The sequence below is a fragment of the Nerophis ophidion genome, linkage group LG23 (assembly GCF_033978795.1).
Source record: "Nerophis ophidion isolate RoL-2023_Sa linkage group LG23, RoL_Noph_v1.0, whole genome shotgun sequence".
Lineage (NCBI taxonomy): Eukaryota > Metazoa > Chordata > Actinopteri > Syngnathiformes > Syngnathidae > Nerophis > Nerophis ophidion.
This window is the reverse complement of record NC_084633.1, coordinates 26,390,153-26,407,682: the sequence shown is the minus strand read 5'-3', so window position 1 is coordinate 26,407,682 and position 17,530 is coordinate 26,390,153. Positions and strand designations below refer to the sequence as shown.

At 44.4% G+C, this 17,530-nt stretch overlaps 1 protein-coding gene across 2 annotated transcripts in view; it reads left to right on the top strand.

The window, feature by feature from the left end:
• mcoln1b (mucolipin TRP cation channel 1b) overlaps positions 1–15,579 on the top strand; it is a 68,555-nt gene extending 52,976 nt beyond the window's left edge. Inside the window, exons 12-14 of one of the 2 annotated variants that reach the window (XM_061885411.1) lie at positions 10,212–10,418; positions 10,501–10,652; positions 13,049–13,194. In XM_061885411.1, the coding sequence (XP_061741395.1) occupies positions 10,212–10,418; positions 10,501–10,632 (339 nt within the window). In that variant the 3' untranslated portion in view covers positions 10,633–10,652; positions 13,049–13,194. Of the gene's footprint in view, positions 1–10,211; positions 10,419–10,500; positions 10,653–13,048 lie in introns of both variants that reach the window. The other variant, XM_061885413.1, reaches the window with a different exon arrangement.
• The last annotated feature ends 1,951 nt before the right edge of the window (positions 15,580–17,530 follow it).

Here is a 17,530-nt window from a genome sequence, read left to right as displayed (position 1 = left end):
CTACGCTCCTCCCGAATGGCAGATCTTCTCACCCTATCTCTAAAGGAGAGCCCCACCACCCAACGAAGGAAACTCATTTTGGCCGCTTTTAGTCGTGATCTTGTTCTTTCGTTCATAACCCAAACCTCATGGCCATAGGTCAGGATAGGAATGTAGATTGTCCGGTAAATTGAGAGCTTTGGCTTCCAATTCAGCTTCCTTTTCACCACGATGGGCCGATACAGGGTCCGCATAACTGCAAATGCCGCACCCATTCGCCTGTCGATGTCACAATCAACTCCTCCCTCACTTGTGAACAAGACTCCGAGGTACTTGAACTCCTCCCCTTGGGCCAAGATCCCCTGCCCTTGGGCAAAGATCCCCTCCCCAACCTGAAGATGGTACGAGAACCATGGACTCGGACTTGGTGATGCTGATTCTCATCCCTGCGAGAGTGAGGGTTAAAGATTCTTGCCAGATGGAGCCAGCAGGACCACATTGTCTGCAAAAAGCAGAAACCTAATTCTGCAGCCAGCAAACCGGATCCCCTCAACGCTTTGACTGCGCCTAGATATTTGGTTTATAAATGTTATGAAAAGAATCGGTGACAAAGGTAGCCCTGGCTGAGTCTTACTGGAAAAGGGAAGGATGCGGACCAAGCTCTGACGCAAATCATACAGGTACCGGATCGCCTGATTGTGGCAATCCAATACCCCAAAATTTCTGAGCACTGCCCACAGGACTTCCTGAGGGACAAGGTTGTATGCCTCCTCCAAGTCCACAAAACCCATGTAGACTGGTTTGGCAAAATCCCATGCACCCTTAAGGATCCTGCTGAGAGTATAGAGCTGGTCCACAGTTCCATGACCAGGACAAAAACCATACTGCTCCTCTTGATTCCGACGTTGGACTATCCAGCGTAGCCTCATCTCCAGTCCGCCTAAATAGACTTTTCTGGGATGGCTGAGTAGTGCGATCCCACGTTAGTAGAAGCACACTCCCCGGTATCCCTTCTTAAATAGAAGAACCAGCACCCCGGTCTGCCAATCCAGAGGCACCGCCCCCAGTGTCCACGCAACGCTGCAGTATCTCTTCAACCAAGAAAGACCAAAAGCATCCAGAGCCCTTTGGCCCTGCCACCGAGGAGCTTTTAACTACCTCGACAGCTTTATCCTCAGAAATGGGAGAACCCTCCACAGATACCCCAGGCACTGCTTCCTCATAAAAAGACGTGTACTTGGAAATGAACAGGTCTTCGAAATAATCCTCCCACCGATCCACAACACCCCTAATCGAGGTCAGCAGCACACCATCCCCACCATACACCATGTTGACAGTGCACTGCTTCCCCCTCCTGGGGCGGCGGTTGGTGGTTTAGAATTGCTTAGAAGCCGTCTGGAAGTCGTTTTCCATGGCTTCCCTGAACTCATCCCATGTCCGAGTTTTTGCCTCTGCAACTGCGAAAGCCGCAAGCTGCTTAGCCTCATGGTACCCGTCCGCTGGCGCCGGAGTCCCACAGACCAAACAGATCCGATAGGACTGCTTCTTCAGCTTGACGGCATCCTTCCCCACCAGCGGGTTCTGAGATTACTGCCACAACGGGCACCAACCACCTTGCGGTCACTGCTCAGATTGGCTCCTTCAACAATAGTGGCACGGAACATGGTCCACTCGTACTCAAAGTACAGCGCCTCCCTTGTGACATGTTTGACGTTCTTCCAGAGGTAGGAATTTTAAAATCTCTGAAAGAAGACTCTGCTAGACGTTCCCAGCAGACCCTTACAATGCGTTTGGGTCTGACCGGCATCTTCCTCCATCATCGGAGCTTACTCACTGCCAGGTGGTGGTTGGTTTAAAACTCATTCCCTCTCTTCACCCGAGTGTTCAACACATGAGACCACAAATCTAATGACACAACCACAAAGTCGATCATCGAATTACTGCCTAGGGTGTCCGGGTACCAGGTACACATATTCACACCCTTATGTTTGAACATGGTGTTTGTTATGGATAATCTGAGGCGAACCCAAAAGTCCAATAACAAAACGCCACTCCGGTTCAGATCCGTGTGGCTGTTTCTCCCAATCACGCCTCTCTAGGCATCACTGTTGTTGCCAATGTGAGCGTCTAAGTCGCCCAGCAGAACAAGGGAATCATCTGGGGGAGCACTCTCTAGTACTCCCTCAAGGGAATCCAAAAAGAGTGGGTACTTCGAGCTGCTGTTTGGTGCACAAACAACAGTCTGAACCCGACACCCCACTCGAAGGTGAAGGGAGGCTACTGGGTTGAACTCCAACCTACAGTCTCTGAGCTGCGCAGCAACAAGTATTGCCACCCTCGCCCGTCGCTGCTCACTGCTTACAACGCGAGTGTGAAAGAGAGTCCGGCACTTCTTGAGAGGACTGGTTCCAGAGCCCTTGCTCTGCGTCGACGTGAGTCTGACTAAAACCAACCTGAACTACTCCACATTGCGCACCAGCTTAGGCTTCTACTCCCCCAGCAGAACAAGGGAATCACTTGGATGATCACTCTCCAGTACTCCCTTAAGGGAATCCAAAAAGAGTGGGTACTTTGAGCTGCTCTTTGGTGCACAAACAACAGTCTGAACCCGCCCCCCCACTCGAAGGTGAGGGGAGGCTACCGTCTCGTCTACTGGGTTGAACTCCAACCTACAGGCTCTGAGCCGCACAGCAACAAATATTGCCACCCTCGCTTGTCACCGCTCACTGCTTGCAATGCAAGCGTGAAAGAGAGTCCGGTGTGAAGACTCTTCTTCGGCATGGTAATGCCGGTGTGGTTTTCCCGTGGATGCGTCGAAGCAGAACACAGCATAGGTAAGATAAAGGGTATTTAATAACAAAAGTCTATGAACAAAAATACTGGTGTAAAGAGAAAAAGTAAACAAAACATTTAGCATGAAAGCTAGACAATAAAGTGGCTTGGCGTGAGAGCTAGCGAGAAAATACATACGAATGATGAGAGTCGTCACTGATGCGCGTGGGCAAATTAGGATCCGAGAATGAGTGAACAGAAAAGGTGAGCTTAAATAGGAGGGTGATAATTATTAGCAGGTGTGCGGGGCGAGACTAGCAGGTGGACTGATGTGTAACCATAGTGATGGATAAAAACAGGAAATAAACGGGTCAGACAGAATGAAAAAACAAACACGTGAAGATCTGAGCAGCAGATCGCAACAGTATTCCCCCCCAACAAAAGACAGATACCAGATGTCTTAAAAAACAAACAAAACTTGAACCCCCTCCCCAAAACCAGAAAGTTCACAAACGAAGGGAGGGCGGAGGGAGGCCACGGTGGAGGGTCGCCAGATCGCATGTCCCCGAATCCACCGAGGACACATCATGTGGCGGCGGCGGGTGGAACGCTGCTGCCGAAAAAGTTTTGGCGGGCGACCTCGAAAAGGCCACATTAGTGGCCGCCTCGCAGGATGAGGTGCCCGGCGAGGCGGACGACCCGGGCACGGCCACATCCGTGGCCGACATGGAGGAGGGAGTATCTGGCGAGGAGGATGACCTCGCAGAGGCCACGCCCGTGGTCGACGTGGTGGACGACGCCTCAGCACCGAAATCCCAGCAGGCTTGGAAGCAGCAGACGAGGGTGCGGGGACTGCAGCCAAAGCAGGCCCGAGTGCAGCTGGCGAGGATGATGCGGGTGCTGCAGCCGAAGAAGGCGTCGGAGGCGGCCTGGGAGCCGCAGGAGTCGTCGGAGGCGGCCTGGGAGCCGCAGGAGTCGTCGGAGGCGGCCTGGGAGCCGCAGGAGTCGTCGGAGGCGGCCTGGGAGCCGCAGGAGTCGTCGGAGGCGGCCTGGGAGCCGCAGGAGTCGTCGGAGGCGGCCTGGGAGCCGCAGGAGTCGTCGGAGGCGGCCTGGGAGCCGCAGGAGTCGTCGGAGGCGGCCTGGGAGCCGCAGGAGTCGTCGGTGGTGCCGGTGTGGGTTCCAGCCCCGTCGTCGGCGCCGGTGTGGGCTCCAGCCCCGTCGTCGGCGCCGGTGTGGGCTCCAGCCCCGTCGTCGGCGCCGGTGTGGGCTCCAGCCCCGTCGTCGGCGCCGGTGTGGGCTCCAGCTTCTTCGTCGGCAGTGCTTGGCGGCGTGGAGCTGGTACCGGCGCTTGTCGAGGAGCTGGCACTGGAGTGGGCTCCAGCCCTGTCGACACAGGTGAAGGTTCCAGCCCCGTCGTCGACGCTGGTGTGGGCTCCAGCCCCGTCGTCGGCGCTGGTGTGGGCTCCAGCCCCGGAGTTTGTGCTGGCGTGAGAACCAGTTTAGAGTCTGAAACTGGCGTGAGAACAAGGCTAGAAACATTTTGTGGTGTGAAAACCAGGCGAGAGTCTAATTCTGGCGTGAAAACCAGATCAGAGTCATGTGCTGGTGTGAGAACCAGACTGGGAGCAGGTGTCGGCTTCAGCCGAGGAGCAGGAGTCGGCTTCAGCCGAGGAGCAGGAGTCGGCTTCAGCCGAGGAGCAGGAGTCGGCTTCAGCCGAGGAGCAGGAGTCGGCTTCAGCCGAGGAGCAGGCACAGGGGTCTGCCGAGGAGAACTAGGGGACTGGCTGTGAGCAGGACTAGGACTATGATGAGTGATAAGACAAACACTAGGACTCGGGCAAGGACTTGAGAGAGGACCAGGACTTACAATCACACTAGTGCTTTGAGAAGGGCTTGGGCAACGACCAGGACTTACAGTCATACCAGGGCTTGGGCAAGAACTAGGACAAACGGTCAAACTAGGGCTTGGGCAAGGACTGGGACTAACAATCAAACTGGTGCTCGGGCAAGGACTAGGACAAAGACTAGGACTTACAGTAACACTGGGGCTCGGACAAGAACTTGGGTAAGGACTAGGGTTCGGACTAAGACCACGAGGGGAATCAGTACTAATATTACAAAGGCAAGAAACAAGACTCGGGACCGGACTCGAAACAGGACTCGGACTACGGATCAGTCTACGAGTGGAACTAGGACTACGACGACTACGAGAAAGACTAGGACTACAACTAGAATCAGAACGGAAACTCGGACCAGGACTTGGACTACGACTCAGTCTACAAGTCGGTCTACGAGTAGGACTAGAGCATGGGCTACGAAGAAGGCTGGGACTCGAACTCTGAGAGAGACTGTGACTAAAACTAGAACTAGGGCACGGACGGAACACAGGTGGAGGAGGTCTAAGAGGGCGTGACTTGACCGGGGAGAACACCGGTGGAGGTCTAGGAGGCCGTAGTGGTATAACAGGGGTAAACACCGGTGGTGGTCTACTTGGCCCTTGAGACTTGGCCGGGGGAAACACAGGTGGAGGAGGTCTACAAGGCCGTTGAGATTTGGCCGGGGGAAAAACAGGTGGAGGAGGTCTACAAGGCCCTTGAGACTTGGCCGGGGGAAACACAGGTGGAGGAGGTCTACTAGGAGGAGCTAAGCGTTTAGCGGGCCGAAAAACAGGTAAAGGTGGCCTACATGGAGGTTTTTGTTTAGCAGTTTTAAGAAGAGGTAGCGTCTGCCCTACCTCCGCAACACAGCTATAGGCCGTAGCCCCCCCCTCCAGACGGGAATCCCAGACCCGTTCCCTGTGGTCAGGGACTGACCATAAGGGAGGGTGGTGGGAGGTTTGGAGGCGGGCAGACCCCTCCCCTCTATATTGTCCAGAGTGTCCCTTTGAAAAGGGAGAAAAAACCTTGGACTTGGGCAGAGAATGAGGTTTAAACGGTGGGTTAGAAGAAAAACTAGGTGACTGAGGTTGACTAGAATAATAAGAAAAAATATCCTGATACTTTTGTATCTTATTATTAATGTTATTGTCATTTGAAAATGGCTGAGAAAACGAATCTTCCCCAAAAAATTCCTTGTTGATGACGTCATCATCGGAAGACGGGTTTGCGTTACCGGGGGGCGTCGACGAAATGACGTCATCTGCGCGGGACACAAGTTGGGAATTTGCCCAGTCGGTAAAACTGTTAGCAAAGTGTGTTATTGGGTCCCCAAACAATGGTGTAGGGGTTTTGTGTGCTGACTGTAGGTTGCTGTGTTCGTGAGGAGGGAGACATGGAGTGGGCAAGTCACTGTCGCCCGACGAAGCCATACTTCGCGGCTTCCGCCTACGCGGACGAGCGCGAGCGCTGCGGGAGGGAAACTCACCGCTCCCGGAAGCATCGATCGGAACCAGTTTTCCCTCCAGGTCCCACATCATGCTTTCGTCTGGATTGCATCGGAGAGTTTCAGCCTCCATCGCTCGGAATACCCTCCATGTGCCTTCGTCGAAGGTCTCCTCGTGGTTGCCAGACGCGGAAAAACTTTTTAATGCTCGGATCCTACTGTGAAGACTCTTCTTCGGCATTGTAATGCCGGTGTGGTTTTCCCGTGGATGCGTCGAAGCAGAACACAGCATAGGTAAGATAAAGGGTATTTAATAACAAAAGTCTATGAACAAAAATACTGGTGTAAAGAGAAAAAGTAAACAAAACATTTAGCATGAAAGCTAGACAATAAAGTGGCTTGGCGTGAGAGCTAGCGAGAAAATACATACGAATGATGAGAGTCGTCACTGATGCGCGTGGGCAAATTAGGATCCGAGAATGAGTGAACAGAAAAGGTGAGCTTAAATAGGAGGGTGATAATTATTAGCAGGTGTGCGGGGCGAGACTAGCAGGTGGACTGATGTGTAACCATAGTGATGGATAAAAACAGGAAATAAACGGGTCAGACAGAATGAAAAAACAAACACGTGAAGATCTGAGCAGCAGATCGCAACATCCGGCTCCTCTCGAGAGGACTGGTTCCAGAGCCCTTGCTCTGCGTCGAAGTGAGTCTGACTAAAACCAGCCTGAACTACTCCACATTGCGCACCAGCTTAGGCTTCTTCTCCCCCAGCAGAACAAGGGAATCACTTGGATGATCACTCTCCAGTACTCCTTTAAGGGAATCCAAAAAGAGTGGGTACTTTGAGCTGCTGTTTGGTGCACAAACAACAGTCTGAACCCGTCCCCCCACTCGAAGGGTGAAGGTAGGCTTCCCTCTCGTCTACTGGTTTGAACTCCAACCTACAGGCTCTGAGCCGCGCAGCAACAAGTATTGCCACCCTCGCCCGTCGCCGCTCACTGCTTGCAATGCAAGCGTGAAAGAGAGTCCGGCACCTCTCGAGAGGACTGGTTCCAGAGCCCTTGCTCTGCGTCGAAGTGCGTCCGACTAAAACCAGCCTCAACTACTCCACTTTGCGCACCAGCTTAGGCTTCTACCCCCCAAGTGAGGTGATGTTTAACTTACCCAAAAGCTATCTTCTATAGCCAAGGATCCGGTCCAGCTCACATTGCACCCAACTTCTATGCACCCCCCTGTGAGTGGTGAGCCCATTGGAGGGGGGACCTTCGCTAAGTTTTGTGACACACCACCTCCAGACCTGGCTCCAGAGGGGGGCAAGAGAAAACGGGCGAGAGAAAACGGTGTCCTTGTTTGTTTATTTTCATAGAAGTCTTTGAGCTGCTCTTAATCTGGTCCCTCACCTAGGAACCTGTTTGTCCTGGGGGGACCCTACCAAGAGCCATGGAATCCCCCAGACACTATAGCTCCTAGGATCATTGGGACACTCAAAACTCCTCCACCATGATGAAGTGGCAACTCAGAGAGGATTATTGAAGATTATCATTATCAAATGCTTACTGTCTTTACAGACAGTTGCAAACTTTTGACAATTGGCATTAAAACGCTTCAGTGAGAAAAATATATTTTTTGGTTGTCCGGCCCTATGGTTGAGAAACACTATACTAAGAAATGTACGCTTAAATACAATTGTAATAGGGTTGTCTCATACCAGTATTTTGGTACCGGCACCAAAATGCATTTGGATACTTTTCGATGCATTTTGATACTTTTCTTAAAAAAAGGGGACCACAAAAAATACATTATTGGCTTTATTTTAACAAAAAAATCTTAGGGTACATTAAACATATGTTTATTATTGCAAGTTTGTCCTTAAATAAAATAGTGAACATGCGAGACAACTTGTCTTTTAGTAGTAAGTAAACAAATAAAGGCTCCTAATTAGTCCGCTGACATATGCAGTAACATATTGTGTCCTTTATCTACCTTATTATTTTGGCAACATTACAAAGGACAAACTGTAAAAATGGATTATTAATCTACTTGTTCATTTACTGTTAATATCTGCTTACTTTCTCTTTTAACATGTTCTATCTACACTTCTGTTAAAATGTAATAATCAATTATTCTTCTGTTGTTTGATACTTTACATTAGTTTTGGATGAAAATTGGGTATCAATCTGATACCAGGTCGTTACAGTATCATACATTGGTCATATTCAAAGTCCTCATGTGTCCAGGGACATATTTCCTGAGTTTATAAACATAATATGAATTTTAAAAAAACAAAATAAGAAGTGATGCTAAAAAGTATTGAGGTAATCATAGTGGTGTCGGCTAGATATGCTCTTGTACTTGGTATCATTACAGTGGATGTTAGGTGTTGATCCACCAATGGCGTTTGTTTACATTTTTACGCCGGTGAGCCATTGTATCCTCCTACCTGCTTATTTTCTGTTTCAACATGTTTTATCTACACTTTTGTTAAAATGTAAAAATCACTTATTCTTCTGTTTTTTTATACTTTACATTAGTTTTGGATGATACCAAAAAATGTGGGTATCAATCCGATACCAAGTAGTTACAGGATCATACATTGGTCATAATTTACGTTCTCATGTGTCCAGAGACATTCATCCATCCATTTTCTACCGCTTGTCCCTTTTGGGGTGGCGGGGGGTCGCTGGAACCTATCTCAGCTGCATTCGGGCGGTAGGCAGGGTACATCCTGGACAAGTCTCCACCTCATCGCAGGTGTCCAGGGATTATATTTCCTGAATTTATGAATATATTATGAATTTAAAAAAATGAACAAAAAAGATTTTGTGACAATAAAAAATATCGACTAGATACGGTCCTGTACTTCGCATAATTGGGGCGGTATAGCTCGGTTGGTAGAGCGGCCGTGCCAGCAACTTGAGGGTTCCAGGTTGGATCCCCGCTTCCGCCATCACTGCCGTTGTGTCCTTGGGCAAGCCACTTTACCCACCTGCTTCCAGTGCCACCCACACTGGTTTAAATGTAACTTAGATATTGTGTTTCACTATGTAAAAGCGCTTTGAGTCACTAGAGAAAAGCGCTATATAAATATAATTCACTTCACTTCATTACAGTGGATGTCTGGTGTAGACCCACCCATGGAATTTGTTTACATTGTGACGCCGGTGAACTATTTTATCCTCCTACGGTGTGTACTGAAGTATGTTTAGCTATTCCTCGTCCTCCAGTGATAATGGTACTTGTAAGAGACTTACCGTATTTCCTTGAAATGCCGCCGGGGCGCTAATTAATTTAAAACCTCTTCTCACTCCTGCGCTTACCAAAGGCATGCGGTAAAAGTAAGCATGCGCTAATTATTTTAAAACCTCTTCTCACTCCGGCACTTACCAAAGGCATGCAGAAAAAATTTAGTGTGATGTAAGCTTGGACCTTAAATCCTACTGAATAGCTCTTAATCTTCTTCCCTTTACCGGTATTGAAATCATACTCCTCCATTTTGAAAATGATGTCAGGGGAAGTGTAACTTGTGACCTCACAAGTTTGACCAGGCGGTAATACTAAGCATGCGCTAATTATTTTGCGAAGCGAGTTTGACCCGGCAGTAATTTAAGGCAGGCGCATACTATATGCCCTGCGGCAATTCAAGGAAATACGGTACTTTATTTGTCGCCATGGAGGCGAGGATTAGTGATTTAGAAGCAGCTAAAACACTGCCGACTGCAGATGGATGTTAGCTGCTAGCTAGCCATGTCGTAAAGCACCTCTTCCTGAGTTCAGGATTATGACTTCACCTTTATCTTTACTTTTTAAGCCAAAATGAGTCCATTCTCCGTTTTCTGTCTACACACTGTGTCTGCTTGTAAGTACTCGGTGCGTGTGCACTGCCGAACATGCTCCTCTGCTTGTAAAACCAGCAACGTGACGACGACGCGCCGTCATGCATGTAAAAAAATTATATGGGGAAGCGGTACTTTTTGAACAGAGTATAGTACCGTTTTTGAGTCATTAGTACCGCGATACTGTACTAGTACCGGTATACTGTACAACCCTACATTGTAAATTAGCAGTTTTTATTGTGTGTACAAAAATAAATACAAAATAAGCAATGTGTGTGCTTTTATGGTTTGCTTCTATTCCAGTTTCGCTCCCTGCCCTTGGTGTCAGAGTGCCTCTTTTCGCTGATTAACGGCGATGACATGTTTGTGACGTTCGCCGAGATGGAGCAGACCGGCACGCTGGTTTGGATCTTCAGCCAGGTCTACCTGTACACCTTCATCTCCCTCTTCATCTACATGGTGCTGTCCCTCTTCATCGCGCTCATCACCGGAGCCTACGACACCATCATGGTACAACGCTCGCTTCCCGCCGTTGGACAAATAACCTAAAATGGGAGGAGTGACAGGTGTTTTTCTTTGCGGCCTTCACCAGGCGCAAACACAGGAGCAGGTACGCGTCAGCGACCTCCACGCGTTTATCGCGGCGTGCACGGACACGCCCAGCTCTGGGAGGTTCCGCAGTCCTGAGGGGTCGTCATGCTCCTTCTGCTGCTGTGAGTGGTGAGGAGGAGGACGTCAGATTGGGTACGTGCTAGGATTCTAAAAGATACATCAGTGTTTCCAACGGTAGCCGAGTCACCATTTGTGCCAAGTGCTGGGAATTTATGGTCACCACACAATTCGATTCTTACAAACCCCGTTTCCCCGTTAGATGTAGATATAAACGGAATACAATGATTTGGAAAACCTTTTCAACCCATATTCAGTTGAATGCGCTACAAAAACGAGATATTTGATGTTCAAACTCATACACTTTATTTTTTTTTTGCAAATATTAATAACTTAGAATTTCATGACTGCAACACGTGCCAAAATAGTTGGGAAAGGTCATGTTCACCACTGTGTTACATCACCTTTTCTTTTAACAACACTCAATAAACGTTTGGGAACTGAGGAAACTAATTTTTGTTGCTTTGAAAGTGGAATTCTTTCCCATTCTTGTTTTAAGTAGAGCTTCAGTCGTTCAACAGTCCGGGGTCTGTCGTATTTTACGCTTCATAATGCGCCGCACATTTTTCATGGGAGACAGGTCTGGACTGCAGGCGGGCCAGGAAAGTACCCGCACTCTCTTTTTTCTAACGAAACCACGCTGTTGTAACACGGGCTGAATGTGGCTTGGCATTGTCTTGCTGAAATAAGCAGGGGCGTCCATGAAAAATACGGCGCTTAGATGGCAGCATATGTTGTTCCAAAACCTGTATGTACCTTTCAGCATTAATGGTGCCTTCATAGATGTGTAAGTTACCCATGCCTTGGGAACTAATACACCCCCATACCATCACAGATGCTGGCTTTTGAACTTTGAGTAGATAACAGTCTAGATGGTTTGCTTCCCCTTTGGTCCGGATGACACAATGTCGAATATTTCCAAAAACAATTTGATATGTGGACTCGTCAGACCACAGAACACCTTTCCACCTTGCATCAGTCCGTCTTAGGTGAGCTCGGGCCCGGCCAAGCCGGCGGCGTTTCTGGATGTTGTTGATAAATGGGTTTGGCTTTGCATAGTAGAGTTTTAACTTGCACTTACAGATGTAGCGACCAACTATAGTTACTGACAGTGGTTTTATGAAGTGTTCCTGAGCCCATGTGGTGATATCCTTTTCACACTGATGCCGGTTTTTGATGCAGTACCGCCCAAGGGATTAAAAGTCCGTAATATCATCGCTTACGTGCAGTGATTTCTCCAGATTCTCTGAACTTTTTGATGATTTTACGGACCGTAAATGGTTAAATCCCTAAATTCCTTACAATAGCTCGTTGAGAAATGTTGTTCTAAAACTGTTTGACAATTTGCTTACAAATTGGTGACCCTCGCCCCATCCTTGTTAGTGAATGACTTAGCATTTCATGGAAGCTGCTTTTATACCCAATCATGGCACCCACCCGTTCCCAATTAGCCTGCACACCTGTGGGATGTTCCATATAAGTGTTTGATGAGCATTCCTCAACTTGATCAGTATTTATTGCCACCTTTCCCAACTTCTTTGTCACGCATTGCTGGCATCAAATTCTAAAGTTAATGATTATTTGCACAAAAAAAAATTAAGTTTATGAGTTTGAACATCATATATGTTGTCTTTGTAGCATATTCAACTGAATATGGGTTGAAAAGGATTTGCAAATCATTGTATTCGGTTTATAGTTACATCTAACACAATTTCCCAGCTCATATGAAAACGGGGTTTGTATATGTACGTATATATATATATATATATATATATATATATATATATATACATATATATATATATATATATATATATATATATACGTGTATGTATGTATATATATGTGTATATGTATTTATATATATATATATATATATATACGTGTATGTATGTATATATATGTGTATATGTATTTATATATATGTCTGTGTATATCTGTCTATATATATATATATATATATATATATATATATATATATATATATATATATATATATATATATACACACACAGTAAATAGAAACACTTGCGGCTTCACTATATCACAGATATAATCAGGTAATTTTCAGAAGTTGCAATAAAAAAGATTTTATTTTATCATCAAAAAGAATATTTATTAATACAGACGAAAAGTGCCATCAATTGGTACCGTTAAGTACTGGTATCGATTCCCAGGTGCCGGGAATTGTTACCGTAGCGGTTCAAATGTGAGCAGTACTCATTGCTACTCAAGGCTACTATATTGGATAAAAAACACCTGTCAACATCATATGGGTTGTTATTGTTTCATCTTTACAGGTATTCTTAAAAAAACAACATTATTTACATGTATTTTATGCAATAACTATGAAATTATTGGATGAATTCATGTTCATTTAAAGTTGCCCTTAGCAGTGATTAAAAAGGCATGACTGCAGATGTGTCCATTCATATTTTGCACCTGACTCCAATGCACTCCCTCTTTTGCAGAGTCCCAGCAGGGAGGATGAAGATGAGGATGAGGATGATGCAGAGAACCGACTGACCTTGAACTGCTCTCTCCTCTCTCTAACTGAACTGTGCATTCCTACTCACGCTGTTACACTCGCCTAGTCTGCACCAGCTAAATGACCAGCTTTGGATTTTCTTCTGAAGGGATAATGACTTGCTGTGAAATGTAAAGCCAGTAATCACACAACGTACTTGAACTCACCGCCATGTAAAGACTACTTTTTTTTTTTTTTTTTAGCTTTTTTATTGTCAATGTCAGGATTTTTAAATGTTCCTTGCAAAGTAGAATAGACACCAAAATAACTATTGCGATATGGTGTCATTAGGGGTGTCATGATGCAACCTTTTTTTATTATTTTATTTTTTGTTTTACTTCCGATACGATTTTGAAGCATTGATTATTGGCCGATACCGATATTGATCCGATACGATATTATAGGGCTGCGCGATACGGCCGATCTCGGATGATTATTATTATTTTTTATGAGCTATCGAAAGGAGCAGAAGACAAATACATGAAATGTCAACATTTTATTACCTTCCTCTGATTTTAGGCAGAAGGTGAACGCAAGCGTGGAAAACATATGTGTAAATATATATATATATATATATATATATATATATATATAATTGTGTTAGATGTAAATATAAACGGAATACAATGATTTGCAAATCATTTTCAACTCATATTCAGTTGAATATGCTACAAAGACAACATATTTGATGTTCAAAATGAGAAACATTTTTTTTTATTGCAAATAATCATCTTTAGAATTTGATGCCAGCAACACGTGACAAAGAAGTTGGGAACGGTGGCAATAAATACTGATAAAGTTGAAGAATGCTCAGCAAACACTTATATGAAACATCCCACAGGTGTGCAGGCTGATTGGGAACAGGTGGGTGCCATGATTGGGTATAAAAGCAGCTTCCATGAAATGCTCATTCTTTCACAAACAAGGATGAGGTGAGGGTCGCCACTTTGCAAGCAATATGTCGAACAGTTTTAGAACATTTCTCAACGAGCTATTGCAAGGAATTTTGGGGATTTTACCATCTACGGTCCGTTAAATCATCAAAAAGTTCAGGGAATCTGGAGAAATCACTGCACGTAAGCGATTTTATTACGGACTTTTGACCCCTCGGGCGGTACTGCATCAAAAACCGACATCAGTGTGAAAAGGATATCACCACATGGGCTCAGGAACACTTCATAATACCATTGACAGTAACTATAGTTGGTCGCTACATCTGTAAGTGCAAGTTAAAACTCTACTATGCGAAGCCAAACCCATTTATCAACAACATCCAGAAACGCCGCCGGCTTGGCTGGGCCCGAGCTCACCTAATATTTTTAAAATCTCCTGATGATTGAGGGAACCCCTCATGTAACAGTTCTGTAGAGATGAAGTAGTCCTGTGATTTTTCCCACACCTACATATTGCGCTCTACCACGGTATCGAGCACTATTCTCTGGATAATCCAATCAAGGCATATATATATATATATATATATATATATATTTTAAATGAGCTAATATTTGCAAAGAATAACAAGGTTTTCCAGTTCGAACGTTAAGTATCTTGTCTTTGCAGTCTATTCAATTGAATATAAGTTTAACATGATTTGCAAATCATTTTATTCTGTTTTCATTTACCATTTACACAACGTGCCAACTTCACTTTTTTTTGCGGTTTGTAATATGCAACAACGACTATTACATACTTGTTTATATTAACTAAAGACTGCAATATCATTTAATTAAGGACACATATTACATATTTTTGTTTAGCTTGTTTGCTATTGTGTGCTGAGCTGTTGTGTAGCTGCCACCTCCCAGTTGTCCATAGCCTACCACAGATGACTTGACTAAAATAGAATTATATTTTTTTGCTATTATGGTGAGTCAGTATGGGATGAGGACACTCCGAGTGTACACTTGTTCCACATTTACAGTCCAGGCTGTCGCTCCGTCCTCCCTTCAACTCTTCTTTTGTTCTTGCCGGGAAGTTTCCTGTAGAAAGTAATTATGTTTTCTTCATCTTTAAGGACATTTTTGGCCAAAGTCGACCATTTTCCGTAATTATGTAGAGCAGGTCGACGAATGTTTCAAGTGGCCCTTTGAGGAAGGGTAATTGCTGATTTATTTGATCCCATCCAAGACGTGTGTTCTTAAAGCATTTAAAGGGAACAATGGGTCGGAAGGTGACTTGATGAAATGCTAATGTCATTCCAGAACGCTGAGTGAAGGGCAAAGTTCCATGGATGAACTCCTCTTGAAAGGTGAAAGGGAATGATGTCAATGATTTGGTCTTCTGTGGCTGTATATTTATGTTTGCACTTGCACCTGTTGGTTGACACGCCTCACTTTAGAAGTAGACAGCACATATGCTGGTGAAGTAAGTAATACTTGAATGGACTGCATGTTTACACACCTTTGGAGATGCTGCCTCATACACAGCAGCTAAATAAACTCCTGTGGCAATGGTGAAAAAGAAAAAAACTATCAAGGTCGGGCTTATTTTTTCAAACCCTTTTATGCGAATGATCTTTTTCAACATTTTCTCCTACACTTATTGCCAGGATTCAGACATAAATGGCTTCATCCTGAGTGTACTTACATCACACGAGCCGTAGACCAGGGGTGTCCGTACTACAGCCCACTGGCGTTTTTATTTTGGCCCCCCGAGTCAAAGAGTGACTACATTTGAAAAATCTAACAGTATAATTGCTGCAAACTTGCCACCAGCTTGTGGTCATCATGAGTAATTACAGGTAACGGCCATGAATTGCACTTTGAAGTGTATACAGCACAGCATTTGTGCATATGACCCATTCCAAACAACCTTATGCAAGTAATACAGAAAGTTCTAAAGTTTGGCTGATATATACATATATATATATATATATATATATATATATGTATATATATATATATATATATATATATATTTATAATAGACACAATGGGGCCAAAAAGTATTTAGTCAACCACCGATTGTGCAAGTTCTCCCACTTAAATTGATGACAAAGGTCTGTAATTTTCATCATAGGTACATTTCAACTGTGAGAGACAGAATGTAAAAAAAAATCCAGGAATTCACATTTCAGGAATTTTCAAGAATTTATTTGTAAATTATGGTGGAAAATAATATTTGGTCAACCATTCAAAGCTCTCACTGATGGAAGGAGGTTTTGGCTCAAAATCTCACGATACATGGCCCCATTCATTCTTTCCTTAACATGGATCAATCGTCCTGTCCCCTTAGCAGAAAAACAGCCCCAAAGCATGATGTTTCCACCCCCATGCTTCACAGTAGGTATGGTGTTCTTGGGATGCAACTCAGTATTCTTCTTCCTCCAAACACGAAGAGTTGAGTTTATACCAAAAAGTTCTATTTTAGTTTCATCTGACCACATGACATTCTCCCAATCCTCTGCTGTATCATCCATGTATCCATTTTGGTATAAATTCAACTCGTCGTGTTTGGAGGAAGAATACAGAGTTGCAGCCCAAGAACACCATACCTACTACCTACTATGAAGCACGGGGGTGGAAACATCATGCTTTGGAGCTGTTTTTCTGCTAAGGGGACAGGATGACTGATCCGTGTTAAGGAAAGAATGAATGGGGCCATGTATCGTGAGATTTTGAGCCAAAACCTCCTTCCATCAGTGAGAGCTTTGAATGGTTGACCAAATACTTATTTTCCACCATAATTTACAAGTATATTTTTTTAAATTCCTACAATGTGCATTACTGGATTTTTTTTTCACATTCTGTCTCTCGCAGTTGAAGTGTACCTATGATGAAAATTAGAGACCTCTGTCATCATTTTAAGTGGAGAACTTGCACAATCGGTGGCTGACTAAATACTTTTTTGCCCCACTGTATATATGTGTGTGTGTGTGTGTGTGTGTGTGTGTGTGTGTGTGTGTGTGTGTGTGTGTGTGTGTGTGTGTGTGTGTGTGTGTGTGTGTGTGTGTGTGTGTGTGTGTGTGTGTGTGTGTGTGTGTGTGTGTGACAGTATAATTGCTGCAAACTTGCCACCATCTTGTAATCATCATGAGTATTTACAAGTAATGACCATGAATATAAAATAAGATTTTGAAAGAGCAAAATAAAGTTATATTTACTATATATATATATATATATATATATATATATATATATATATATATATATATATGTGTGTGTGTGTGTGTATTTTTATATGTATTTATGTGTATATATATAATATATATATATATATGTGTGTGTGTGTATTTTTATATGTATGTATGTGTATATATATATATATGTATGTATATATATATATATATGTATGTATATTTAAAATTTTCTATATATATACATATATATATATATATTGTAAATATAGTTTTATTTTGCTTTTTTAAAATATGTAAATATTTTATTTTGTGTTTTTTTATAATATTGTACAAATATGTTTTCATTAT